The sequence below is a fragment of the Talpa occidentalis genome, unplaced genomic scaffold, assembly GCF_014898055.3.
Source record: "Talpa occidentalis isolate TD23 unplaced genomic scaffold, MPIMG_talOcc4v2.1 talOcc4.4, whole genome shotgun sequence".
Lineage (NCBI taxonomy): Eukaryota > Metazoa > Chordata > Mammalia > Eulipotyphla > Talpidae > Talpa > Talpa occidentalis.
Genome location: NW_023604295.1, coordinates 142,675,436 through 142,702,485, shown reverse-complemented (window position 1 = coordinate 142,702,485; position 27,050 = coordinate 142,675,436). Strand labels below are relative to the sequence as shown.

Below are 27,050 nucleotides of genomic sequence, written 5' to 3'. Positions count from 1 at the left end.
ACACCCGTGGTTGGTAAAGAGTTAGTTTTGCAGAAGAATAAATGTTATCACTTGTTTTGAATCTCTGCTAACATGGAGCCTGTGACATGGTCAGAATGTTCCTTTCCCCTCGTGGGATGATCAGACCATCAAAATTTCATTAGCCTCACAGCAGTTCTAGCGCCTTCTTAACTTGAACTGTTGGCCTCTTTATCAATAAATAAATGAAATCTAATCCCTTTTAGTGACTAAGCTCTTCTTTGAAGTTATAACTAGAACATCACTGTGCTTGCATAATTTTATAAATGTTGAATAACATTTTTTTTTTCTGGGGAAAACAGCCTTATTCACAGTTAGTTCCAATGATGGAAACAGTCAAAATGAAAACTCCCATATTAAACTGGATAGTTTCATTTTAGTGAGTTATTTTACTCCTGCTTTTCTTGTCTAAGTCTATAGTGCTACAACAGAACTTGGTTAGTTCTGTCTAAAATTAGACAGTCTATTGAAATAATTGAAAGTTGAAGGAAAATATATCTGGAAGATCAATAGACTTTTAAGCTGTGCACAATTAAAAACAGCTAAGGAGGAGAAAATTATTTTAAAAATTTTATGTTAAAATATTTGACCAGAAGAAATAATCATAGTAAAAGTATAGCATAGTTTTGAGGATATTGTTTATAAACATGTTAAAAATTCATGCATATGATTCAAATTTTTAATTTTTATTATAATCCAACTTAAGTGTGGGGAACATTTTTTTTTTTATTTTGGAATAAGAGAATCCTCTGTACTCTGATTTCATTCAACAATTTGAAAAACAGGATCTGCTAAAGATCTCAGAAAATGATGCTTCTCCAGATTTTAATGTAATCAATTACTTTAATTGAACTCTTGTTCCTTCTGACTAATCACTGAAAACTCAGGACAAATAAACTGAAATGTTCCTATGGACACAGATTTCAATCTATGACATTGCCAGTATTCACAAAGAGGTCCTATCTCTTTTATTTCCTTCTTTCTTCCTTAATCTGACCTCACTGGGAGTTCTTAGACCATCAAAATGTTGTTTCAAAAAACAGCCAGAGCCAAATCTTGGGAAAAGAGTAAACACAAGTTGAAGTTCTCACTTTGCCCAGCTCAACAAACAGTTCTTCGGTCACTTTATACTCTCAACTTGGCTGACCACCCGCTTACTCTCCACAAATGCAAGCAAATGTGCTGAATTTCAAGGCAAGGCGCTTGACACTCTTTTCCTGTCTTTCTCCTGCTTCACCAAGACCGTTTTGAAGAAAAGAAAGAGTAGCTTTTCTTGTGTTTATCTCACTCTATGGGCCAGGTGATGAGATTCCTGGGCAAACAAGTTCCCCTTCTGGCTAATAATCATCCGAGCCAATGGAGAAGGACAGTGGCTTGTGAAACTTAGACATTTTCCCTTCCCTCCCAATGATTTGGACACTCCTAAACTAATAGACTAACCATGATGTGTTCACTAAAGGCTGCGAGTTTACAGTTTTGTATTTTCTATAAAGAAAAAGATGCCATGGGTTTAGGAATCAACTGTGGGGTAGTTTTAGCAGACATGTCATTTAAAAAATAACAAAATGAATTTACGTTTTACCAATAGAGACACCATAACAAAACACAATTGTCATTAGAGAGAGAAAAGAGAGGCTGCACAGCTTGGAGGTAGAAAGAGCAAGCTAACTTAAGGTGGAAAACTATTTTACAGAAATGGATACGGACACTCTACGATGCAGATAATCAGACTTGAATTCATTTTCCTGCTGCATTTGGGAGAATGCATACAATTTATCACGTATTTTAGCAAAATCAATTGCCCAGTGCTACATTTGAATATCATCATCGTGCCTACAACTGCTCCGAGTGTTATGTGGAAACGTGAGTGGATAAAAAGCCAAGTTCATGCCCACTCTTCTGTATTTGAAGTTAGTGACTTCTGAATCCACAATGAAAATGGATATGAACACAGGTCTCCCTGAGGTGAATGGATTAGCTCAAGAAAAAGCTGGCAGCCTGACTCTAAGGCGCATTTTGTCAGAAAGAACTGTCCTTATTTCCTGATTTGGGTTGGAATACAGCCAGCCTCCACCAAAATCTGACACTTCCAAAATGGATATCGTGAGCGTATATTATTAATCGAGCTGTACTTTATAGTCTAGTACACTAAAGTATCCCACATAAGGCATTGTTCTAGTTGGTTAAATTAGACTTTTTTCCCAAAAGGGAGGAAAATGACTCACAAGCAGTGGAAAGCACTAGGTACCACGTCCCACTGTGATTTAGCTGAAACTGAAAGTGAACAATAGTCCTGCTTTCTGTACAGCGCAAAGCTGACAAAATTGCTCAAGAAAAAATAAAAAATGAAATATTGGTAAGACAGCCATCTTTCTCTGCCAATGTCATGCACTCCATCCATTTGAATTTTCTATTCGCTTGTGGATACATTACATACACTCAGCATTCACAACTAGACCGCAGGCGCAAGTATACCGTTCCTATCAAATGCTGAAGGAGAACTCTGTTGTCATTGTCTGGTGCATTAGCACTGATGCTTCAATTCTTCCTAGAAGCAGTACTGACTAAAAATTAAATTTTCTTTTAAATCTATTATTGCATATAAATGAACTGTTTTTATCATCCCGCATTGACAATAGGCAAAGAACCCCAATATTTTATCAAGACATTTTTTTTTTACAATATGTACAGCTGCTATTTCGATATGCTAAAATCCAATTTTTGTGCGTGGATTTAATTGCATCGTAATCCAGTCCCCAAAGCACATCAAAGACTACACTTTCTCCCCTTTACCAAGATTTCAATTGCTCTCATCAACTAGTAAGTTTAAAGCATGATCAAATTTGTTCTTCAATCACTTGAGCCCTGTTAATAAACTATTCTGTGTGCTCACTCATCCATTCTAAGATTCTGCGACTTCTTTGAGATATCTTCAAGAGGCATCTACAAAGACATCTTTGATTGCAAGCTGGCTCTGGGGTAAACTTTATCACCACTTGCTTTGTGACTCCACCGAGGATAACAGGTGACATGATCCAAGATAAGTCAAAGCTAATCTTTCATTTTTTTCCTGTACATGATTAAACTGTTTCTCAAAACTATAGCTAACACATCAGAGACCGCTTGCATAATTTAACCATCGGATGTCGAATATTGATTTTTTCCCAGGAAAAAAATGCATTCTTCAAGGACATTTTTTGAGTCCCAGTGCATTTCAACAAAAAGAAGGGGAGAAGAAAGAGAAGGGAGGAAGAAAAACATGCCCCCACCAGCAACTGAAACGCAAGCCCCGAGCGCCGACACAATAAAGCAAAAAAGGAGACTTACCGCTCTCACTGTCCGACTTGTTCTCATGCTCCGTGTCTGTCAGGGTGAGGGCCGAGTTGGACCGACTGGACAGGCAGGAGCTGCGGCCCGATTTGACCCCCCTGCCCCACAGTCTCATGGCATGCTCTGGGGACATCACTGCTTCATTTTCAGTGTCAGCATCTGACCCTGCACTGATAGAGTAACCTCTGTGGGGAAGCCCCATTTCCGCACAAAATGCCAGTCCTCTTCGATTTGCTGGTTCACAAACTCCTAACTGCCTTAGGGTAAAATTCTGTCCTAATTAGGGGGAAAAAGAGATAACAGCTAGTGAGTATACGTTTAGTTTTCATTTTGTATTTTTTTAAGAAAAATCTCCCTAAAACAAACAGTCAAGCATCCTGACTTCTCAGCGGTTAGCACCAGGTGTTTATGTCAGCTCTGCATGGCATGGGGTCGAGTGGGCACCCTCTGGGAGGTGGGGTTCGCCATCAACTTCCCACACCTGCCAGCTCAGAGGGACTCTGTTTGAACCCATGAGCACCTCCAGAGAGATGGGAAAGCAAGGGAACATGGGGCCGTGAAGGCTCGGCCCGCAGAAGGGACCAGGTATCAGAGCTCTGTGGAACAGGCTCGTGCGATTGTCAGACATTTCCCCATGTCCTTGCTCCCCTCCTCAGGGATATGGTTTTCCCATCCAGATGTCACGTTTTTGGAAGAGGAAAGGTTTCCCTCAAGAATAAGTTACTTGTTAAATAGAAACAGGTGCTTGGTCAGACCTTATGTTATCTGTCGACCTTAACAAGTAACATGGCTGTGTGTGTGCGCATACACAAATTAAATTTTGGGTTGTAACCTCTTGAAAATTTGCAGACATCTGTCTCTCTACACTTTTTGCTTTAATAAACACCTGGAAACATCTGTATTGATCAATGTAAACCAATTTTTGCAAAGAAAGCACGCTCTATAAATGAATGGGAACATTATGTATTTAAAAATTAATGATAAAATCAAATTCCCTGAAAAATAAATGGCGGTGAACCCTGCAGCCTTTTACTAATAAATTGAGCATCATAAAACTCATGACATTGCAATAACTTAAAGCAAAAGTGTTTAAATTAGGTGACACTTTCCAATGACTGCTGTTATTAATGACTTTACCAATCCTGCATTTATTCTTGGAATTTCACATATATTTTATAATGCTATGGATAAGGAAAGAGAGAAAAATGTTTGCATGTAGAATGCACAGATATGGCACTTCCATTTTTGTCTCTGTTGGCATGGGAGTGTCTGAGATTGGGCTACCAACCAGAATCAAAATACATATACGAATTATCATATACCAAGACTGATTTCAATGTTACCACGTAATATCAACCTTTTAAAAATATTAAGCATGTATATTACTCATAATTTTGTTTCCCACTTCAATCTCTTACATCTATAAACATTTCATAGTTAATTGGCTGGTATGAGACATAACATACATTAGTTATTTTTAAGAGTGCTATAAATTGTGATAAAATAATAACATGTTGAATCTTCTAGGCAATCAATCAAACTAATACACAGGATAGTAAATATTTGCTTGTAAAGATATTAGCACCTTCGGGTCTCAGCACATTTTAACTAGTGTGGTTAATTGCTTTATGGCTGTGGTCATATCAGAAGTTGGGATCAGCTTTATCTCGGTCAGACTTCCAAATGGAGTCTGACAATGACATTCATAAATAATGAAAATCAGATGCTACAATTAGCTGCAAATCAGACTGTGCTTATCAGAGCAATATGAATGAGTATCTGAACCAAAAAGGATGACAGAAAAAGGAAGTGGCAAAAATAGGAGGGAAAAAAGGGAAAAAGAGGCCAGTGAACAGTGAGAAAGTGCTCAGGCTGCACGAGTATTGACAGCATTATCAGTGTCCCTGAAATAATTAGTGTGCCTTGAACTTAGGAAAGAAATTCCAAAAAATAGGTCAATATCATCAAGTGTTAACGGATAGCAGTGAAAGAACTTACCCATTATTATTCACAAATGATGTTTACAAAGGGGAGTGGGGAAAGAACCTGAAGCAGTCAAATGTTATTATCAAACATGCTGATTTTTCAAAATAAAAATACAAAATTATTTGTAAAGGGTGAAAATAAATCTTAGGATCCTTCCCATCTTCCCTTTTTTAAAAAAAAAAGTTTTATTTTTATATATTTATGCATAGAACTGGGTGTAGGCCACAGGTGTGGGGGTGAAAGGATTCACCAGAGACAAAGTGGGGAGCAGAACAGGCAGATCTACTGAAATATGCTCCTGAGGGGAGCGGCTGGGAGACAGGAGAGGTCTCCTGCGCCATGTGGGTGGGTCAGCTCCTTGGCCAGAGAGAGTGCTGAGAGTTAACACCTATGCCACTAGGGAGGTCCCATATTTCCTCTTTTGGGGGGAAGGTGCCTCCCGTGAGAGAATAAAAATAAGAGTGAAGGTAAAAGACAGTAAGAACTTCCCTTGAGGAAATTTAACTTAAATCATTTTCCAAGTTACTGACTTTTCACACAGCTGCCATTTGGATGCAAAAATCTATGAGGTGTAGGAAAACAGAAAACTGAGATCTCTATTTTTTGTTATCCAGGTATGTAAACATAGCTCACTTTGCAAATAAATATCCAAAGCATCATCCCTATAAATTGGTACGTGTCTCCCAAACTCCTTAAACATCTGACCCTCTGCAATCAATGTCTCACAAAAATTCAAAACCCGTAGGGCCTCCGTGGTGGCACAGTGGTTGAGCGCTGGGTTGCGAAGCTGCCCGCTGTCTCTGCAGCTTCGGTTCCATCCCCCACCACGGGTGAGGGTCCCACATGGTATGCAGACCTTCCTGCTACCCGCTGCTCCCCTCAGCAGTGTATTTCATCAGTCTGCCTGTTCTGCTCTCCGCTTTGTCTCTGGTGAATTCTCTCACCCTCCCGTGCTTCTGACTGTACCCAGTGCTTGTATAAATAATGAAATAAATCTTTAAAAAAAAAATTCAAAACCCTTAAGGGCTATTATGAAATGCAAGCTAGGAAGGGAAGAATCCCTGTTAAGATTTTCCACTGAATTTAAAAGTTTGCTTTTGTTTCCACAAGGAAAAAACATAAATTTGACCTCAGAAGGACCTAGATTAAAGCCACTTACAAGTGCTCTTCAAATACCTCTACCATTTAATTTTTTCATCTTTCAAGGCTGTCAGGACTTGGTTTTAAGAGCTGGCTCATGTAAATGTGACTAGCATAAAGAACAACTCCAGGAAACATAGCTTAAAATTAAACACCTGGATGAATGTTAACTGATAACCAGAGACATGTATAATTGGAGGGTGAAGAGACGTTTGTTTTGAAATAATATTAGAATCGCCACCCCCACCCACTTGAATCTCCGTGTCAGACCTTGGTGTTTCGAATTCTACTGCTGTCAGTTGTTTTCTTTGGTTAAGGACTCTTGTTTTCAGGAGCCCTTGTTTTAATGCAAACACCCCTGGGGAGATCAAACTGTTCAACTCGAATAAATTAGTCTATTAGATTATTTCCTGCAATCTAGCAATGTTTACGAGATGTGTTATGTTTATGGAAAACATGTGCAGTTTTGACAAACAGGGAGGATGGTGAGAAAAAAAGATTCCTGCCTGGGAGAAGAGATGGGGGCTGGGGAGGGGGTTGGGCTGGGGTGGGCTGCTGGGGTGAAGTGTGGAGCTCCAAGGGCATGCAGAAAAGTAGAAAGAGAAAGGCAGAAAAAGCAGCCCGGGATGTTTTCTGGAACCAGGCTCGAAGCTCAACAATTTTGCTTCAAGTCAGCTTTGGCTAAGTGACTCCTGTCAGGGTCCAGCTGCTCGCCACTCGAGGGGCCGAGAGGCTGGTGGCAGGAAAGCAGGTTTCTTCAGGAGCCTGCAACCGGAGGAGGTGGCCTGGTCCACAACAGCCTGCCTTGCCCTTGGCTTGCGGCCTCCTGAAGGCTCCTGATTTCCTCTCCCGCCGCGCTATCTCCAAGTGGCCAGCGGAGCCTCTGGGCCCTAAGAACAGCTTAGAGGAACGTGAAAGAGATAAGGACACAGGACTTATTTTTCAGTGTCTTGAGACAGGGTTCTTTGCACTGGTTCCAACAGGGTTATCTGAATTTCTTTCTCTGGCCGAGACTGGTCAAATAAGTATTTATCTCCTGCATGTTGAATCGTGGCGACCTTGATCAGCAGGGCCAACCAAAGAGTTTCCCATTACAATTTGAAACTGTCCCAAACCAATAAATTGTAGCGAGAATCAAGTCTACCTGAGGATGAAATTCATTGTGATTAAAAAGCGAGGTGTGCTTAGATTAGATGAGACATTATTGTTTTATGACACTCATAAATTTGAAAATCTATAAAGGGAAAACTGAATAAACACAACCCAGAAAGGCTGTATTATTTAAAAAGGGGAGCGAGGGGCCCTGACAGCCTGGGGAGGACCGTATGGGGCAGGTGCTCGCGCGGAGGCTGGCGCGGAGCTGGTCTGTTTCACATGGGGCCTGTCACCTGCTCGGAGCACGGGCTTCTCAAAGCTGCAGTGCGGACTCAAGTTACCAACAGGCAAGGCATCTACCAGCTCCTGTGCGAGCTGACACACAAAAAGACTACATGAAGGACTAAGCTGAGAGTGACTTGGGGTGCTCGGCCAGCAGAAGGGTGAACTCTGTGCAATTCTCTTCCCTCCTAAGTTCCTAAATCTGGAGTCCGTTGATGTCTGGATTGGTTCTCTCTCTCTCTCTCTCTCTCTCTCTCTCTCTCTCTCTCTCTCTCACTCACTACTCTCTCTCTCTCTCTCTCACACACACACACACACTACAACACATACAACACATCCATTTCACTGGCACTCTAGTCATTTTTAGCACATTCACCAAGTTCTGCAACTGCCTTCTCCATCAATTCTAGAACATTACTAGGACCCGAAGGAAATCTTCCACAGAAAGTCACCTCCCATTTCCTCTGCTCTGGCCTCTCCCCGGCCCCAAGCAACCACTAGTCCCCTTTTCATCTCTATGGATTTGGATTTGCCTGCTCCAGACATATCAAAGAAAAGGGACCCCGCAGCCTACAGACTTCCGTGCTGGCTTCTGTCCCTAAGCATGATGTTTTCAAGGTTCATCCACATGGCCGCCAGGTCAGGACTGCCTTCCTTTCTATGGTTAAAATATCGCTGGATGGATACCCCACATTTTATTATCCATTTATCCAGTAATAGTCGTCTGCGGTGTTTCTACTCTGGGGCTGGTATCGAAATGCAGCAGTGAACACATGTGTACCTGTTTTGTGTAGTTACACTTTTGTTTATTGGGAGTCTGTGGGGTTGCTGGCTGGGTTCTATGGTAGCTACATCACAAGCCTGCAGGGAGCATAGGCGGGTCTCATTTCTGCCCATCTCCCCCACCCTGGTTAGTATCTTTGGTTCCTGATAGCACCTGTCAAGAGGATTAACCTCACTCCTCTTTGCTAAGCAAAGAGGAGCAGGACTACACTGGTACTGAGATTTGGGGGACAAAACAGGGTTACCGTTGTCTCAAAAAGAGTTGATTCCGCAGCCCTGCTCTGTGAATTCCTTATTACTTTGTCTTTTTTCTTTGCCTTCTAGTGTGCGGCCATAGTCCTTAAACATGATTTTCTATTCAAATTAAAAATACTCTTTAGCTCAGAAATTCTACCTTTGAGACTATGGATCTTAAAGAAATTAAACCACCCGATCCAAACATACATGTGCAAAGAGGATTTCCCATGACATTATTGTAAAAATGGAAATCATGGACTGTTTACTGGAGAGGAAATGGTTGAATAAGTTTGCGTCCCAGGCATATGTACTTTAAAGTAAAAAATAATAATACAAGTTATAGAACAGCTTGCATAGCATGAGCCCCATTTTGAAAACTAAGGGAGTCAACAGATTCTAGAATTGCTTATGGTTTTGAGCCTGAATAACCACAAGGTAGAGGACATGACTCTTAGGATGGATCATTTAGAAGAAGCTGTAAGTGAAGAACGTGAGTAATTTTCTCTAGTTTTGAACTTTCCTTTTCATGGTCATTTCATTCACTTAAAAACATAATGAAGAAAGATTAACGTCCATCTTCTTTTTAACAAAACATGTTTTCTTATTTGCTGCTTAAGAGCTCCTATGCAATCATTAGAAATTTAATTTATTACTTTCTCATGGAGAAGCTGGGTTTTAAAAACGCTTCCTCTTTTATCGTAAACAATTTGAGCTGTGTAAGAAATTTGAGAGTAATGCTTTTCTCTTCCTTCAATTCTTCAAACATCACATAGGGATTTTTTTTAATATAAAATGATAATAACATTCCATTTCTTCTATAGTAATAACCCCCAAAACTGAATATGAGGAGTGGATAATAAAGTCAGTATAAACTTTATTATACAGAAATAAAATAATCTCTGTCTTTAGGTATTTTCCTTGTTGCTGTAGCTGGCATGAAATGATCTCTTCCCAGACATGGCATGACAATTCTCCAAGGGTGGAGCAGAACATGAAACTACAAATCAGGCAAACATTTCTTATTTGATGCCTGTGGAATCAGTGTCCCTGCCATCTTATCTGGAGCCCCTTTGTGTGTGTGTGTGCTGTGTTTGCAAAATGATAAGAAAATCACACAGTAAATAGGAAAGTTCCTACCTTTCCCCCTTTGGAGTCCCAATGCATATTTTATGGGACACTCCAAACATTTCAACCTTCTTAATTTAAATCTGTCACTGTTGGAACAGAATACCTATCCTTGAGCGTGCAACGGAAATGTCAACGAGGGTGTGAATCCGAACGTCTAAGGTCTTACACAAAACTACATTTAAAAAAATAATTTAAAAATCCTCTAAATACCTTAGCCCGACCCCATCTCACTCTGTATGCCAAATGCAAATATTTTCAACTGCTCACCCAACTTACCTCCTCATATGATATTAACATCTTACAACCACACACGATCAGCACAAGTTCTTCAAGGACAGAGAAAATGGCCCTGCACACCATCCTTACAGAGCAAGTTTCCACTCAAAACACTAGTCTGGTGGAAACCACAGCTGGCCACCCACATCATTTATTCCAAACGCAGTGGGAAGCACCTCTCTCAATGGAAGCGCAAGGCTCAGGCTGTGGGGTGAACTAGATGAGGCTGCCAAGAGAAAACCCCAAGGATATTTGCAGTTCTAGCCTCTCCTCACCTTTATTCACTCAAAACCAAAAGCAGAGAAAAAGTGGAACTAGGATGGATAACTCCAGAGAAGATGCACTTTTTTCCAAAGATCGGTGAAGCCCCTGGGGAAGGGCACAGACACCATGTAGAAGGTTTGGTGGCTCAAACGTGAAAAACTCACTTGTGAGCTGTAAGGCAAGAACATCTTCTGAGGCCTGCACCATGAAGGGCTTAACACCCAGCCAGCCACTGGTACAATTCTGAGAGCAACAACCATTCATAATTAGACCCACAGCTTACAAGTGGGTTTCGATCAAAAACATGCTGAACATGAATTTGCATCTTCTTTTTTACCTAGCAATTACTCCTTACGAACGATCCAGACGCGGGGAAGATTACATCCCTGCACCACCTCGGCCCGGATCTGATAGCCAGGCAGTAGGTGTTGGTATAAATATGCGCTGGGGTTGGCAAGGAGCAGCGGGTGTTTAATAATTGTGGCCGCAACGGCACCACGGTGCTTCTCAATTTGTCTCCGAAATTGGCAACGTGGCCAGGAACCGAATACAAGTTGAGCAGTAAGCTGGGGGCTCAAGACATCAGTCCAATAAAGGCCGAGGCAGGGGGAAAGGATTAGCCCCACTGGGTCCGGAGGAGGGCGGTAAGCTACATCTATCTCCTCGCACCTTCTGGCAGGTAATCTACAAAGCAGGTTGGCAGCCAAGCCTGAAAGAAGCACTTGCCTACTTAACAGCCCAAATTAGTTAACAATCAGTTAGCCAGGGGAGCTGAAAGAGGGAGCTAAGAGGAAAATATTAACATGAAACAATGATAAACTGGAGCTATTTAACTTGTGTCTTTAAGTACAGAAATGTAAGGTTGAGTAAACATGACCATCTAAATCCTTTAATCCTGCCGCTGACATTTATAGTGACTGAGAAGGATTAATCATTTTGATCTCTAAATGAATCATTTTAAGTAGTTAATATTTAAAAGTAATAAACTTTGCCGTTGTGGTAATTAGCCCTGTGCCTCTGATTAATGCCTCAGGTTTTTGTCTATCTTTCTAGAACCCTATTCTCACCCCCAAAAGTTTTCTCAGCACCAGTAATTCAAGGGTTTCAGATTCCTCTCATTTTTGTATGATGACAGAGGTGAGGGGGGACGCTGGGGAAATGAAAAGTTTGGGGTATAACTGGAAATTCATAGCCGTATTAAGTGCTGAATGGGAAGACCATATGGTGATATTTCTTTTGAAGTCTAGGATCAGTTCCCATTATTCACGATAATGGCATCCAAGACTAAACTAAATCTCAGTCTTTAAAATTAAAAGCATTTTACTCTTGGCTCTCAAATCTTCCTCCTTCATGATTTCCAACATGCCCAAATGTTTATTAGATTTTCAAAATGAAAAAAAATAAAATAAAAATAAGAGGAAGAAAAAAGAATGTATTTCATTTCACTGACAAAGCGGGATAAAATCAGACACATAATTAGTATCTTAATGAAAGGAGTTATTAATACTATTTTTATATCTGCCCAATGCTATTACTGACATTCTGAAATATGTACAATCTTCATGTTCTACATTTAAGAAATATGAATTTAATTCTTTTAATCTATGGGGAACTGATAGTATGTAGAAAGATTTTAAAATGATCATTTTAGTAATATTCTAGAAATAATTTGCTCAAAAAAGTAGTCATCTAGGAGGTAAAAATGGGCTCTATTTGCAAATTGATGAAAATATTTGAAAGGCATGATCCTATTTCTGTGCCACCCACTCTGTGCACTTAGCAGCACAACGCTGGGCATGTTGTACATGCCATTACATGGGTGATCAGAATGTAGCATCCAGCAGAACAGTGCAGTGCAGAGGTAGCAGAGATGGTTTTTAACAGGATCATAGTTATGGGTGCAGAGAAAACAAGTGAAATCTCACCCTGCCTAGAGCTGGAGGAAGGGAGAGTGGAACTTTTCATATCAACCACACCCCTTTAAAGTGACTATTTTAAATTATTGCTCTCTAGGTATATTGCATATGCAGTGAAATACACAGATCTTTAGTTGATTTTAATGATTTGAACAAATGAGTTCAATTAGGTTTAACAAATGTATCCACCACAAAAGCCAGCATAATACCTCACATCTCTGTCACGCCCACAACATTCTCTTGTTCCCTGCACTCAATCCCCACCTAATCGCTGTTCTGATTTCTTTTACTCCAGATTAGCTTGTCTGCTATTGAACTTTATATGTCACACAGTGTGCATGCTGATGGGACACTTCATTTAAGGGGACGTTTTTGAGATCCATCCACTTGTTGTGTATTTCCACAGTTCATTCTTTTGTATAACCAAGGTGTTTTCTATTGCATGAATAACCTACAGTTTATTAGATCCATTCAATTGGTGATTCAATTTGAAATCACCTATTATGAAAAAAAAAACTGAGGATAAATTTCCACTTGTTTTGGATAAATCCTTATGATACAGATTGCTGGGTTAAGCGGGGGAATGTTATTTTTCACTTATGAGAGATTGTCAAAGAATTTCCAAAGAAATTGTGCCATTTGATATTTTCGATTCTCATCAGCAATGAGAGTGCAGCTGTTCTACATCCTCACCACTATTTGGTGCTATGGATCATTTCAATTGTAGCATGAAGGTATCTCATTGTGGTTTTAATTTTCATCTCTCTGGTGCATAATGATGTTGAACACTCACAAACTTATTAGATATCTGTAGGTTTTTTCTATGTAGTTTCTGGTATAAGTTGTTTGCTCATTTTTAAATTGCACTGTTTATCTTTTTGTTATTGATTTATAGGTGCTCTTTATATATTCTGAATTCAAATCTTTTGTCAGATATGTTTACATCTTATGTCATACAGATATAATCATAGATATATTTTTATTTCCGACTGTGGGTTGGCTTTTTATTTTCTTAAAGTAGCTTCTGTTAAGTATAACTTTTACTTTCGATGAAGTCCAATTTATCCATTTTACATTTAGTTAATTTATGACTTAAGAGATCTATAATTACCTTAAGATTGCAAGAATAGCCAAAAGTATATTTATCTTTTTATTGTGGATTTCTATAAGGGCTTAGGGTTCTTTGGTGGAAATTAGAAAGAAGAGTTGAATAGAAAATGGTTGGATTTAACTCATTTTTGGCTTTGGAACTCACCAGCAGTTGACCGAGTGAGCATTTTTTTTAAGTCTGGATCTCAGTTTTTGCCATCTCTAAAATGGACTTAGAGGATCTCAACGATCACCCAATCATATAAGTCTACAGAGAAGCAAAGAGAAGGCAGCACAGTGGAACATGAAACCAAACTAAGAACAACACAGCAAGAGCCCAAGGCAGAGGTAAGGGAAGAGAAAAGTCTGAATCACAAGGGTTAAAATTTCCTGTGGCTTCAGGGACTTTTGGTTTATATTTCATCCTTAAACAAAATTAGAAAGGCTATGTTATGCTCCTACCTTAAGTATCATGTCTAAATCCATTCTGAATTAAAATCCAACCATCAGGACAGAGTGGACATTAATAAGCTGTATCTGCCTGTCTGCAAAGGTGCTTTTCCTCTTCACTCAACAAGTACAGAGACCACTTACTACACTTCCATGCTGGGATAATTTTGACTTTGACATTTGGTCATTTAAAATTGGGAGGTTTGGGCCTCCCTGGTGGCGCAGCGGTTGAGCGCTGGGTTGCAAAGCTGCCCGCAGCCTCTGCAGCACTGGTTCGATCCCCGGCTGCTCCCCGGCCACTGGAGGAGGGTCCCACATGGCGCGCAGACCTCTCCTGCCGCCCGCTGCTCCCCTCAGCAGTGTACTTCGTCAGTCTGCCTGTTCTGTTCCCCGCTCTGTCCCTGGTGAATCCTCTCACCCTCCTGCCCCTCTGGCCTGTACCCAGGTTCTTGTGTGAAAATAAATAAATCTTTTTAAAAAATTGGGAGGTTTTCCCTCAAAGCCTACTCTCCAAATCCCTCTGCTGCTATTTCCTTCCTAGCTCCATGCTCACTCCCTCCTTTTTTTCCTTTTCCCCTTCCTTCCTCCAGCCTCTCACCCACCTCCCTTTCTTCCTTGCATGAGAATATTTTTGTTGAATTGATTTCACGTACTTTTACTAGCACTTTTGAGTCAGATTTTGAGTGTAGCAACTCATAAATTGCCCCCCCCCTTTCTTTGGGCTTCTTCCTTAACCAAACTTCCCAACTGTACAGAAAGCATTATATTTAGAAGTTGAAAAGGATTGGTATTTGCTTTTTTTCCCATATAAACAACATGGAGAAAACCAGGCTGGAACATGGGGGAAGTCTATTTAATCATCTCTATCTGAGGAACTGGAATAAAAGCATTCTAGAACATCTTCCACCTGTGAACATGTTCTTTGGGGGAAATGCATTCATTATCTCAACTAGAAAAAAAAAATCCTCACTATAGCAGCCTCTTTCATCAAGTTTCTGCTTACCCAACTGAAAGGAATTTCCTAAGCAAAGTCCCGGTGGTCACCTGCTGGAGGAATGCCCAGTGAGGGAAGCCAGACTCCTAGCTGTCCAGTGGGGATAGAGGAGCTGGGGTTAGCTATTGCCTTTCTCAGACTAAGGGGAAAACTAATTACCTATTTGCAGGATTATGGACCAATTGAATTTGCGCTTCTGTGAATTGTCTATTCATGTTTTCTTCCCATTGGGTTGTTTGTCTTTCTGTTTTCAATTTGTAAGTCACCCCATATATTATATTTAGAAATCTTATATATGTCGCATGGGTTGTAAACATATTTGCTAATATAATGATTTTGCTTATGATGTTTTCATTTACATACAAAAGGGTTTAAGCAGTTATTTAATCTGATCCTTCCTTTTGGGTTTTCTGCTTCACGTAGAAGGATCCCCAGTTCTGCGTGTTTACGTATGTCCTTAGGGCAGGCTGAGGGAATTCATAGCCACTTTTTCCTTGCCTTCCTGTGTTATAGAAGTGGGGAGGCAAAAATAGTCAATGCTCCCTCTTCTTATGCAACTAAATGTAGCCAAGCATAACAGTTCTGAAAAAAAGAAATGTAGGAAGAAGTCTCTGGGGAGTATAAAGAAACAGTCCAATACAGAGAAGCCCTTCTCACCTTTGCTGTTATTCTGATTTCAACTGGGAATATGAAAATGTAGCAGACATCGGGGGATCCACAGGACAGGATGAGGATGGCAGAGCAAGAACAGACAGAACCTGGATCCTGGATGACATCTTTGAACTCTGAATGATCTACCTGTGGATTTCTTCTTTTGTGAGAGAATAACTTTGCTAGGTTTTGAGGACGTTGTCTTTGAACCTCTGCACTATTCAGGGACCAAGTCATTCCTCTTTTACTTAGTCTCTCAAATTAACTTCCAGAATGCCTATTGCTTTATTTTTTACATTTGTCTTTAATCCATCTTAATTTATTTTTGAATATGCTGAGAGATATGGGTCCAATTTTATATTCTTCCAGATGGATAACCAGTTGTGCCAGCACCATTTATCAAATCCCAGTGGGTAGAAAAAATATTTTTTATGCTAAAGTTTCCTATAGATTAGGGGCTGTTTCTGAAATTTTATTCTACCCCACTGATCAACTTATTTCTACTTATGCCAGTATCATATGCTGGGATTATCATGGCTTCAGAGTATTTTTAAAAGTATACTGAAACAATTTTAATCTCACTAATTGCTTTTAAAAACATTCTTGGCTGTTTTCAGACATTTATTCTTTTTTCTTTTAAATATTTATTTATTTATACAAGCGCTGGGTATAGTCAGAAGCGCGGGAGGGTGAGAGAATTCACCAGAGCCAGAGTGGGGAGCAGAGCAGGCAGACTGACAAAATACACTGCTGAGGGGAGCAGCAGGTGGCAGGAAAGGGCTGCACACCATGTGGGACCCTCGCTGGTGGCCGGGGATTGAACCGGCGCTGCAGAGGCTGCCGGCAGCTTCACAACCCAGCGCTCAACCGCTGCGCCACCAGGGAGGCCCTTCAGACATTTATTCTTCCACGTGAATTTTAAGAATTTAATTTCCAATTAAAAATAAGACTTGACTTCTATGTATTTATTTTTGGATAACTGATTTCTCATAATATCACTATTCTCATCCCAAAATACTGACTTCCATTTATTCAGATCTTGTTTGATTTACTTCAATACTTTATAGATCCCTTCACATTAGGTCTGGTATTAGGTAAATTTTTTTCTAAAGAATTTTTATAGTGCATGTTGCTGTTTTAATATGGTATTTTTTCTGATTTCTAAAATTAGTCACTGATTGCTTAATAATTACTTATAAATTATGTATAACATACATCAAGTATTTTTCTGAAAAAAAATACAGCTCATTTCATTCTCAAGAAATTACAGATTGAAAACTAAAGGACAATTTATATAGAAGAAAACTGAAGCTTAAGGAAATGAAATAATTTGTCCAAGCAGGTTATTTGGATAAGATTAGGTAACTTGCCACTCAGCTAATGAAAGACACATCATCTGAATTCAGAATCTATAGTCTTAACTTTTATATTTTACTACCTGTCTGTATATTTATCTTGCATTCATTCAAGTACCATTTTGCTTCAAAATGTTTTTTTTTTTAAATTTCTCGAGACAGATGGTTTTGTATATACATATATTCATATATTTAGCAAAAGTGCTCATTCTAACTATTCCCAAAATATATATCAATTGTTCAATTTTCTTCTCTGTCTGCAATTGCAAAAATGTCTAAAAACAATTCTGAATAGTAATTGTGAGAGTAGCTGTGTCTTACTTAGACTCCCCATTTTAACTGAAATGGTCTGAGGACTTCACCATAAACAATGCTGTTGAATTTTCTTGATAAATCCCCTAACATATAACTAACATATTAAAGTGCTTTCTTCTCCCTTCTGGTTTCACTTAGTGAGTTTTATTTTTAATAAGGAATGGCTTCTAAATTTTATTCAAAACCTTTTCATCATCTGTTAATAAGACCATGTTTTTCTACTTTGATTTATTAATCTAATTATGTTAATAGATTTCCTATCATTGAAATATCCTTTTATTATCACTAAGGATTAGGACAACTTGGCTATAATTTGGTGGAGCATATTACTTTATATATGTGTATATGTATATTGCTAGATGCTTATATACAAACAGTTATTTAGGAATTTTACACAAGTATTGTGAGGCGATTAAGGTCAAGATAGCTTCTTTTTTTTTCACACTATTTTTATAAAATTTTGTGATGACGGTTATACCAACTTCAGAATATGTGCTTCCTACCTTTTTTTGAGGGGGGTGTTGAATACTTTTCCAAAAACCAAGTTTAGTTGCACTTGAAGGTCATGTAAAATTCATCTAAGAATCTCTTTTCCTTTTCAATTATACCCCTTTTAATCACCTTCTTAATCTCTTCTGAAATCACTGTTTCAACAAGTTTTCAATGAGTTTTGTATAATTTGGGATTAAGCATATTTTGCTAAGAAATAAATTAATTCCTCTAGATTTTTCAAGTGTGTTTTTCAGAACAGTCCCTTTTAGGTGTTAGACTGTCTTCAGTATTTCTCCCTATTTTTATTGTCCTTATTCTTTCATTGGGTTGCTTAATCTTATTAAAAAAAATTTAAAAATTTTAAAGTTTTATGTTTGTCTTTAATTTCAGTTTTATCCTGATTATGTATTCATTTCTTCTTTCTGATATTCCACTTATTTCTTTTTTGTTGTTGTTGTTTGTTGATTTTTATTTTTTCTTTCTTTCTTTTTTTTTAATTAATAAATTTTATTTTTATATTCCCCATACAATTGCAATCCCCCCATTCTGACCCCAATCCCTCCCCTCCCGCCCCCCACCCCCCAAAAAGTGTCTCTGGTTCATAGTTTTTGTTGATTTTGATTTTCACTTTCTTATAGTTATTCATTTTCCTGGTCCCTTATTTAAGTATTCTAGATTCCACTTATTTCTTAAGATGTATATAGTAAATTCCTTCTCGTTGGTCTTTGTTCCTTAAACATACTCTCTTAAGGTATGTTTTTCTTATGATTAAGGATTTTACCGTATCCCCTATATGCTGAAGATAGAACATTTTTTCACAGATTTCTACTGTTTGTTATCACCACCTAACGGTGCTATAATCCATGGAGGGAAGAGTGGTTTTTTTATCTTTTTGTTATTTATTTAAATTCTACTATATTTTAGGATGAAATATTTTGACTTACAAAGACTTCCCATTTTTTTGTTTCTTAAATGATTCCTTTCGTGGCCAAATGCACCACTGGGTTCTCCAGTTATTCCATTAAAAACATGGAAAATTCTATCACTTCTAAAAATTATAAATTTCTGGAGACACAACTCAGCTGAAGTTTTAAAAATAAATGTTACCTAATTGTTGTCTTTTTTAATATTATTTTTTTTTATTTTTTACATCATTGTTCATTTTTAAACAATATTTGCTTCCCCCCACCCCCTCAGGGGGAGTCCCCATAGAGTTTCCTTCCCCAAGGCACCCGTGCACCATCACCTCAGTCCCCTGTGCTCCCCCCTCCCTCTGATCCTCTCCCTGCCCCTCCCCAGCAGGATGTCACTGATTTATGATTGTCCGTTTTTGCTTTGTTGTGTTTTGTAGTGTTATTATTTTTTTACAGTGATTTCTTATTTGGCTCCCCAATATTCCAGCTATAAGTGAAACCATCGATATTTTTCTTTTTCCTTCTGGCTATTTCATTGAGCATAATACCTTCCAGTTCCATCATAGTTGTCTTATTTTTATCATATAGATTTGCCTGATTCTGAAGGTGGCAAACCAAAATATCCCATAAAAATGTGTTCTAATTGCTATTTTTTCCTACTAGCTTTTGCTTTGCAACTTCTCTGTTGTTTGATGAGTTCACTTTCAGAGTATTCGTCCTACACAGAATATGAAATTTTATCATTTACTCAGTGGCCCGATTTATCCTAATGTTTAGTGCTTTTCACCATTATTGCCACTTCTCCAAATACTAACACTGTCATTCCTGCTTTCGTTTTGTTTGTATCCTCTCATCACTTTATCCACTTATTTATTCTAGCGATCTAATTTTACCACTTGAAGTCTGTTTCTTATAAGCCAAAGTTTTATAAACCAACTCAATAGTATCTCTTTGTGTCAAATTTAGTGCTTTTACATTTTGCGAAATATGTAACATGGATTTGACTTATTCCATCTTGTTTTATGGTTATTCATGATTTTACTCGTTTCCTCTGAGGTATTTATGCTAAATTAATCAGATGACTATTCATTCCTTCGTCATCCTCACTCCCCCATTACGCAGGTTTATCGATTTTGTTTTGTTTTGTTTTCATTTCACTAAAAATTATCTTCCCTTTCCTGACATTCATATTCAAATACATGTGCTCCATTATTACAGGAATGCAAACCAGCAAATCTTTCCCTCCAGTAGAGCTCTATTTCCTAACCATTTCCATCCTCTGAGGTACAGGGGTGGGGGGGGGTGAGAGGATTCACCAAGGACAGAGTGGGGAGCAGAACAGGCAGATCTACTGAAATACACTGCTGAGGGGAGCAGCGGGGAGACAGGAGAGGTCTGCTGCGCCATGTGGGTCAGCTCCCTGGCCAGGGATTGAACTCTTGCCGTGAACTCATGCTGAAGTGGCTGGTGGTAGCTTGATAGCGCTGGGAATTTAACCCGTGAGCCACCAGGGAGGCCCCCCTCTTCTCTCACCCTTCAGGGAATATTATGGAAGTTTTTCCGCCTCTATCACCTCCCTCCGACTGCTGGACATTGCTTAGCCAGGTAAGCAGGTGCAGTTGTGGCCATTTTCAAAGGTCTCCCTGTGTTTCTCACACATTCCAGCTGCTCTCCCATCATTTTGAACTTGACCATGTGTCTGCAGGAAAATCGGCTGCTCTTCATGTCCTCTCTCCTCCTCACAGGTAGGGATGTGGATTCAGTGAGGAGGAATTCTTGAGAGTTTCTTCACCTGGTGAACACTGGAACCAGTCTCCGAATCTTGATGCATCCTACATCTCCTGCATTTACTCTGAGAGATGACCCGTCTCTTCTCTGCACATAGAATCCCTCCAGACTGAGGTTCTTCTCTCTCAGTACATGATAGTCCATCGTCTTTTAACTTTCATTGTTGCAGATGAGAAATCCATTAGTCCTCTTTGGGTCCTTTGTGAATAATGAAACAATGACTTTTTTTCCCTCCCTCAAACCCTGAAAAACATACTTAAATATATTTATCCCTAAAGGTAAAGAATTGCTCTAGATGTACTTAGGGGGTGTGTGTGTGTGTGTGTGTGTGTTCTTCTACATGTTACCCGAAACTGTTTTCTCTTGCTGAATAATTTCTTCTATTTGGTCTTATTGCTGAATAATTTCTTCTGTTTGGTCTTAAAATCACTAATTTGGATTTCAACAAAGACCATTCTCTCTTATTCAGCTAATCTACCATATTTTTGACTGCCCCTTCACCTCTACCCCTAACCTCCAGTTTGGTTGTTAGTATTGGTTGCGTTGTTGCTTTCTTTTTGGTAATAAGGTTTCTATAAGTGCTGTTATTGTTTTATCATTTTTTTAAGATTTATTTATTTATGCATACAAGAACTGGGGTACAGGCTAGAGGTGTGAAGGGTGAGAGGATTCACCAGAGACAGAGTGGGGAGCAGAACAGGCAGATCGACTGAAATATCCTGCTGAGGGGAGCAGTGGGGTGACAGGAGAGGTCTGCTGTACCATGTTGGTAGCTCCCTGGCCGGGTATTGAACTTGTGCTGCAGAGGCTGCGACAGCTTCAGGGTGCTGTGCTTAACCCCTTGCGGTGCCAGGGAGGCCCAGTGCTGTTATTATAATTATTATTTGGTTAAATGTGTCCTCTCCATTGCTTATTTTTATTTTTTAGTTTCATTTGGTACTTTTGGAATCCCTTTGGCATCCTGTCCCCATTCCTGCACGTCGGGTGCCTCTGCGCAGCTCAGTGCTTTCCTGGAGTGCTGGACGTCCTGTGAGCCTTTAGGAACAAGTCTCTACCCTCTGCTTTCCTCAGCGGCCACTCCCGCCATACAGAATGGGAAAAGTGATCTCTGTAGGTTCCCCCAGCTCCCGAGGAGCCAAGGGAGCAGCTGCTCCTCCCATTTCACCCAGGTGAGGCCGCCTGCTCTGAGCAGTGAAGCTGTAGCACTGCTAATCTTCCTCCAGCCTCCTGTTCTGATCTCTTATCTAGCCCAAAGGGAAACCACCTGCATCAGCCTTGTCCACTGGGACTTCGTGGAGCTGGAGATCTCGTCTGCACCCAGCTCAGCTCCAGGACTTCAGCTGTTGGCTGGTGGATGGATGGAGGAGCTACCATTATACTGGCGTCTTAGCTACATGCTTAGACGGGAAAGTTCTGGCTGCACCTCTGATGTCCTCTTGTTTCACACAAAAGGGTTGTCCCAGATGAAGGGAAGGTCCAGCATCGGGATGGACTGGGGCTCGGGATGCAGCCCAGTAGCTTGAGGATCTACTTTCTCCCCCATATTACACTTCAACCGGCCTTAGCCCAGCAATGTCATGCAGTGAGACGGAGATCCAAGTTTGTGGAAGCTGGGGTTGCTGGGCAGCAACAGATGCTGATGACCCAGAAGAGGAGCAAATCCTAAAGGAAAAGTGGGCAAAAAGGGGAGCACCTGGGATCTTATTAGGGAAGGCCAGAGTTGTCACACTCGGGAACCAAAGAGTGCTTGTCTTTGTCTACCTGCCTGCCTTCCTCACTTCCCTGATTTGCAAAGGTATTTTCCAGTTTGATTTCAGGCAGGTATAAACAAAGTCACGGTGCTATTTTTCAACTTCATATAACCTACTTCTCACTGCAGTTCTGTAAATGAAGAACAAATGGTCGTCCTTTTCATTTTGAAATCCTGACATTCACCACTGCGGCACTGATTACTAAGTGTTAAACATTTGGGGCCCAGATTATCTCAGGAGTGTTCTCTCCAGCTTATGCATCAGTGGAACAAAAGTGTTTTTATTTCCAAATACCACCTCATTCAAAATTCACCCCATCACCCACGTTCCTTGTAGGAGAAGACAACATGCTCCTTTGCTCAACAGCACGCCTGGCCGTGAACACAGTGTTGAGAAAAAAAAGATCTTTTATCACTTCTCTAAAACTGTGGGATGAACTCATGCAGCTGTTTCCTAAGCAATGTGTCTTAGACCTGGCGGGATAAAGGCTCTTCAAAGACAGATTAAGGAGGAGTATCCAAGAATGCAAAACAAGTCTGAGTACCCTAACCCCAATGCACCTATGGAGATCTGAAAGGGCAACTATTTCCAACACCCAACCAACCCCATGAAGAAACTTAAAGAGGAAGAAAGAGAGGGTGTAAAAACCAGCCAAATGACACATTACTGTGAGGATGAACTCATCCCCGGCTTTACAGTGGCCAAATAGAACAGGCAATTAATAATAGTCACCTGTCAGTCAGGAAAGCCATAAAAAATGATTAAAATCAAGTTTGATGAGAGGCCGTAAAATTGGTCGATAAAAAGTAACAGATAGTTCTAGATTGGAATTCTCCATGCATTTGCATTCACGGGGTCTCCACGTATCCCTTCCTCCAGCTGAAGCTGCATTTTCTCGTGTCATTTAAAGAATAAGTGGATGGAGGACTGACAAGCTGTTTTAAGACTCCACGGACAAGCTAAATTAGCATGATTCTTTGGAATTGTTTCAAAGATCTTTGGCTACTATTAATATTTTTAATCTTTCATTTTTATTACGTGTCTGATGGCAGGAACTGTGGCAGGAAGCACATTTTGTCAATTAAATAATTAATCCCACAGCATAATAGGCAGTGAGGAAAAATTGACATTTGTCAGGTTCAAAAAAAAAAAAAAGGAAGCCTAGGAGGCTATTCATTATGCTTGCTCCAAAAACCCTCATTGGGCAGCTGACTTTCCGTATTCACTCCTCTCCTACAACCCTCATGCCTGCCACAAACACTCCCCACATCAAAACACAGGAAGAAAAAACGTATTTGCAAGACTCGCCTCTCATCCTCACCTATCCAACCCCCAAATCCTATCACTTTTATTTCCTATTTGTGTGTCCAGTTTCCTCCACGAAGTCTATGCACACTATCAAAATAGACAATGGACTCCAGCTTTCATGAATTGTGTGTCTGCTGCTTTGGCACCTGTGTGGAGTTGGGAGCCTGGGTAGCAGGGGCAGGCGGACCTGGGTTCAATCCCCAGCTTGATCTCTCCAGCCTCAAATCCCCATGGAAGGGAGGCTGCTATTTGGTCACTTGCTATGATTAGGAGACACCCCAGGTGACGGTGAGGCTTAAACAGCACCTCGCACCTGCTCAGCACACTGACTGGGAAGGAACCCGTGCTCAAGAGCTGTAATTAGCACTGCATTCCATTTCTGTGTTTCATTTCTCCTGATTTATGAACATGTCAAGTAAACTGCACTTTTGCTTTTCCTTTCACTCCTGCTCTTAAGTCTGGTCTCTCTGCTCCACTCAGCTGCTCCCGACAAGAAGCCTGGACCAGCTGCTTGCTCTTTCTCCCTTTCCCAGGTCCCTTTCCATCCGGGTCCTTGGCTTGCAAGGAAACTGAGCAATAGCACTTCTTGGTCCCTGAAGAACTTTGGTTTCAGGGTTTCCACAGATGGTAGCACCATTTTGACAACAGCAGTGTGCACTGGATTAAGGTTGCCAGGGAGGTGACAATTTCAGCTTGCTATTTTTAACTGGTTTAAGCATCCTCCATTCTGCCAAAACTAAATGTTTGCTTGGGGTGGAGATGAGGCTCCTCAGTGTATCATGCCAAATAGGTACTTGTTTCCTTCTAATAGAATTCCACCATGCATTTTTTTTCTGATAGGCCACTAAACAGTTGTATTTGTTGTAAAAGCAAGGCTTCCCGTCAGGTTCAGGTTGCACGAATTTCTATGGAACCTAGATTTTTTTTCAATGGGTAAAAATGTGCCCTCATAATCCTTATCAGTTGTTTTGACAATGTGATTCCAAAAAATTGCATTTTGATTGAAAAAACACTGTACAATGACCTAAAAAGCCCTCGGATTTCCAAGAGTACATGTCACAAAAATTTGTACTTTCTCTATTCCCTTACAAACCAAATATGAAAAATATTAAGCGATTTTGCAACCTTTTATAAAATGTGCTATCTATAATTTGTAAGGTATACTCCAGGGTGAAGGGGGGCTAATTAATGTCTCTTTAGCAAATTAAATGTGTCTTTTTTGACGTAAACTGCTTTGGGTGAATAAACACTATTTCAGTTGAGTTCAGGTGGCTCACTCCACCATGTAGGGAAGAACAGAACCACAAAATAATTTATTGCATTATTACTTTTTCTTAAATTGGTTCCTGTTCAATATCCAACGATGAGCCGCACTGTCTGGATGGTGATTGGAACAGACTGAATATAGTCTTTGTTTTTGAAGTTTAATTTGTTTTTCCTCATTTCCTAGTTAAATTAGCTAAGGGTTACTAAGTTCTATGTGAATTGACTGTGCAATAGGAATGCAAGAGGATTTTATTTTCATTAGTCGTAATCTCGCCTGCATCTCAAGTCTGTATTAGAAAAAAAATGTATGTAACTATGTAGGACTAATTTAAGGGGAATCAATAGGTTTAGGATTCTGAAGAAAAGTTACAGAAGTGGTAATTCTACTGGTGCCGGCTACACAGCAGAACAGTGTGTAGATGGAGCCAGCAGAGATTATGCAAAGAACTGAAGCATAATGGGTTATATTCTAAGAAACCAGGGTGTTTTGAGGTATGATTCAATATCCTACATTGACTGCAAGAGAGAAAATGGTCCCTTTCCCAAGAGAGTTGAATGTCCCAGGGACAGAAACTCTTGGTGTGTAGGTCATGGATAATCAGAATCAGAATTCTCACTTTCTTAGAAGAAAAATGAGTTTTCTTTCCAATAGTGTCTATTCTCCTAGTGTCCCTTGTACCTACAAACACAGTGTCTGTCTTGATGAGACTTTCTGAGATGCTAAGGGACTGGGGTTTCAAGCTGGTACATGAACGCTTCCGCCAGGTACAGGATCATCAACCTCACCTATACAAGGATGATTTTCTAGTGTCAGGGTCAGAGTGTGCAAAGGTGACTTTCTACCTCTAGGCTGGAAAACAATGTGATCCTCTAATATCTCCAAATCTGTGTCAGAGGACAGGATGTCAAACCAGGAGAAGAATCACGACACCTTGAGGGGAAAAAGTAACACCTACATGTTACATATTTGAGCAAGTCTAGTCCGACCAGAGCAACGACCTACCTTGTCTGGTGTACTCGTCTGCTTCTCTGTGAACCAAATCCTTTACTCTGTTTCCATAAAGCAGCCGTGAGGAATCATGATCAAAAGCTTTCAAGGTTTCGCTGGAACTGTAAGACTTCTGCGTAGGGACTCTGCATTCCTCATTGTCTGCTGAGGAATTTGTATACCGCCGCTCTTTTTCCCGTCTGCTTTTGGTGAGGGAGCAGTAAGGCCTACGTTCCTTCACATCCATACTTCATTCCTCTGTGTGCTCATCAGCCCTGGTTGGTACAGTCTGCTCAGGGTTCAACTCTCATTGGCCTCTCTGTAAAGATAAAAGGGTTGCATGTTGTCAGCATAACATTCATCTGAACACTGATGACTCTACTTCCTTCTCAATGTGCAGAATGGTGGGCAGGAAGAGGATTGCCTGTCTAGGTGATGAACTTTTAGCAAGAAATGAAAACCTAGGATGAGTGGGAAATAGCCTGTGTTCCCAGGTTCTTGCTGCTACATAGACTTATGGGTGCTTGGTTAAGCTACGCTGATCTTTCACATGAATAAAAAAAAAAAAAATTAGTAAGCTCAAATTGCACCACAGAAGTCAGCTGAAAGCTGACCTCAATGTGTTCGTTACATCTTTCATGGTGGAAGTTTTCCCTTGTAGTGTTTCCTTTGCCTTCATTCACAAATAAATTCCCTTTCTTTCTTTTTTTTTTTTTCAGAAACATACTACTATAAAAAAATTTTTTTTTGAAGTGCAGGAGCCCATCTGGAGCACCTTCAGACTGAAATTTTGGTAACTCTGTTGAACATTTTATTCTTTTTGACAAAGGTTTTTCCTCCAGAGGGTATAATTTACACTCCTTAGGAGTCTGGGTATCTTGAATTGTGTAATTTCAAGGTTTTTCCCTCAGACTCCACTCCTTAAAATGCATTTCTCTCTCTAGAAAATGAATTTAATCAACGATATTCTGATATTTAAGTCAATTCAAATGGCTACTAGATGGTTCCTGTCTCGTAGATGCCTGCAGCAAGCATAAGCCAGAAAGAGCAAGGTGGATTGTGTTTTCTTGTTCTCTCTCTTTTCCCTGAGTTTGCTCAACTGACAGGGGACCTGGAAGAGGGAGAGTTGACAGGGCCTCATCTGCATCTTAAATGATCCTCCATTGTCTTCTCACTTGTTTTTTCCTTGTAACCTGGACATCCTGGGGGTCTGTCTTCAGCCCTGTTTCCCCCA

General features: G+C 40.0%; 1 protein-coding gene across 7 annotated transcripts in view; it reads right to left on the bottom strand.

Moving 5' to 3' along the window:
- Window positions 1–27,050, bottom strand: part of TENM3 (teneurin transmembrane protein 3) — a 2,290,771-nt gene that overhangs the window by 380,789 nt on the left and 1,882,932 nt on the right. For 5 of the 7 annotated variants that reach the window (XM_054701057.1, XM_054701058.1, XM_054701059.1 and 2 more), the window contains 2 exons: window positions 25,832–26,135; window positions 3,346–3,624 (listed from right to left, as the gene is read on the bottom strand). In XM_054701057.1, coding sequence (XP_054557032.1) covers window positions 3,346–3,624; window positions 25,832–26,063 — 511 coding nt within the window. In that variant the 5' untranslated portion in view covers window positions 26,064–26,135. Of the gene's footprint in view, window positions 1–3,345; window positions 3,625–25,831; window positions 26,136–27,050 lie in introns of those variants that run through there. The other 2 variants (XM_054701062.1, XM_054701061.1) reach the window with 2 other exon arrangements.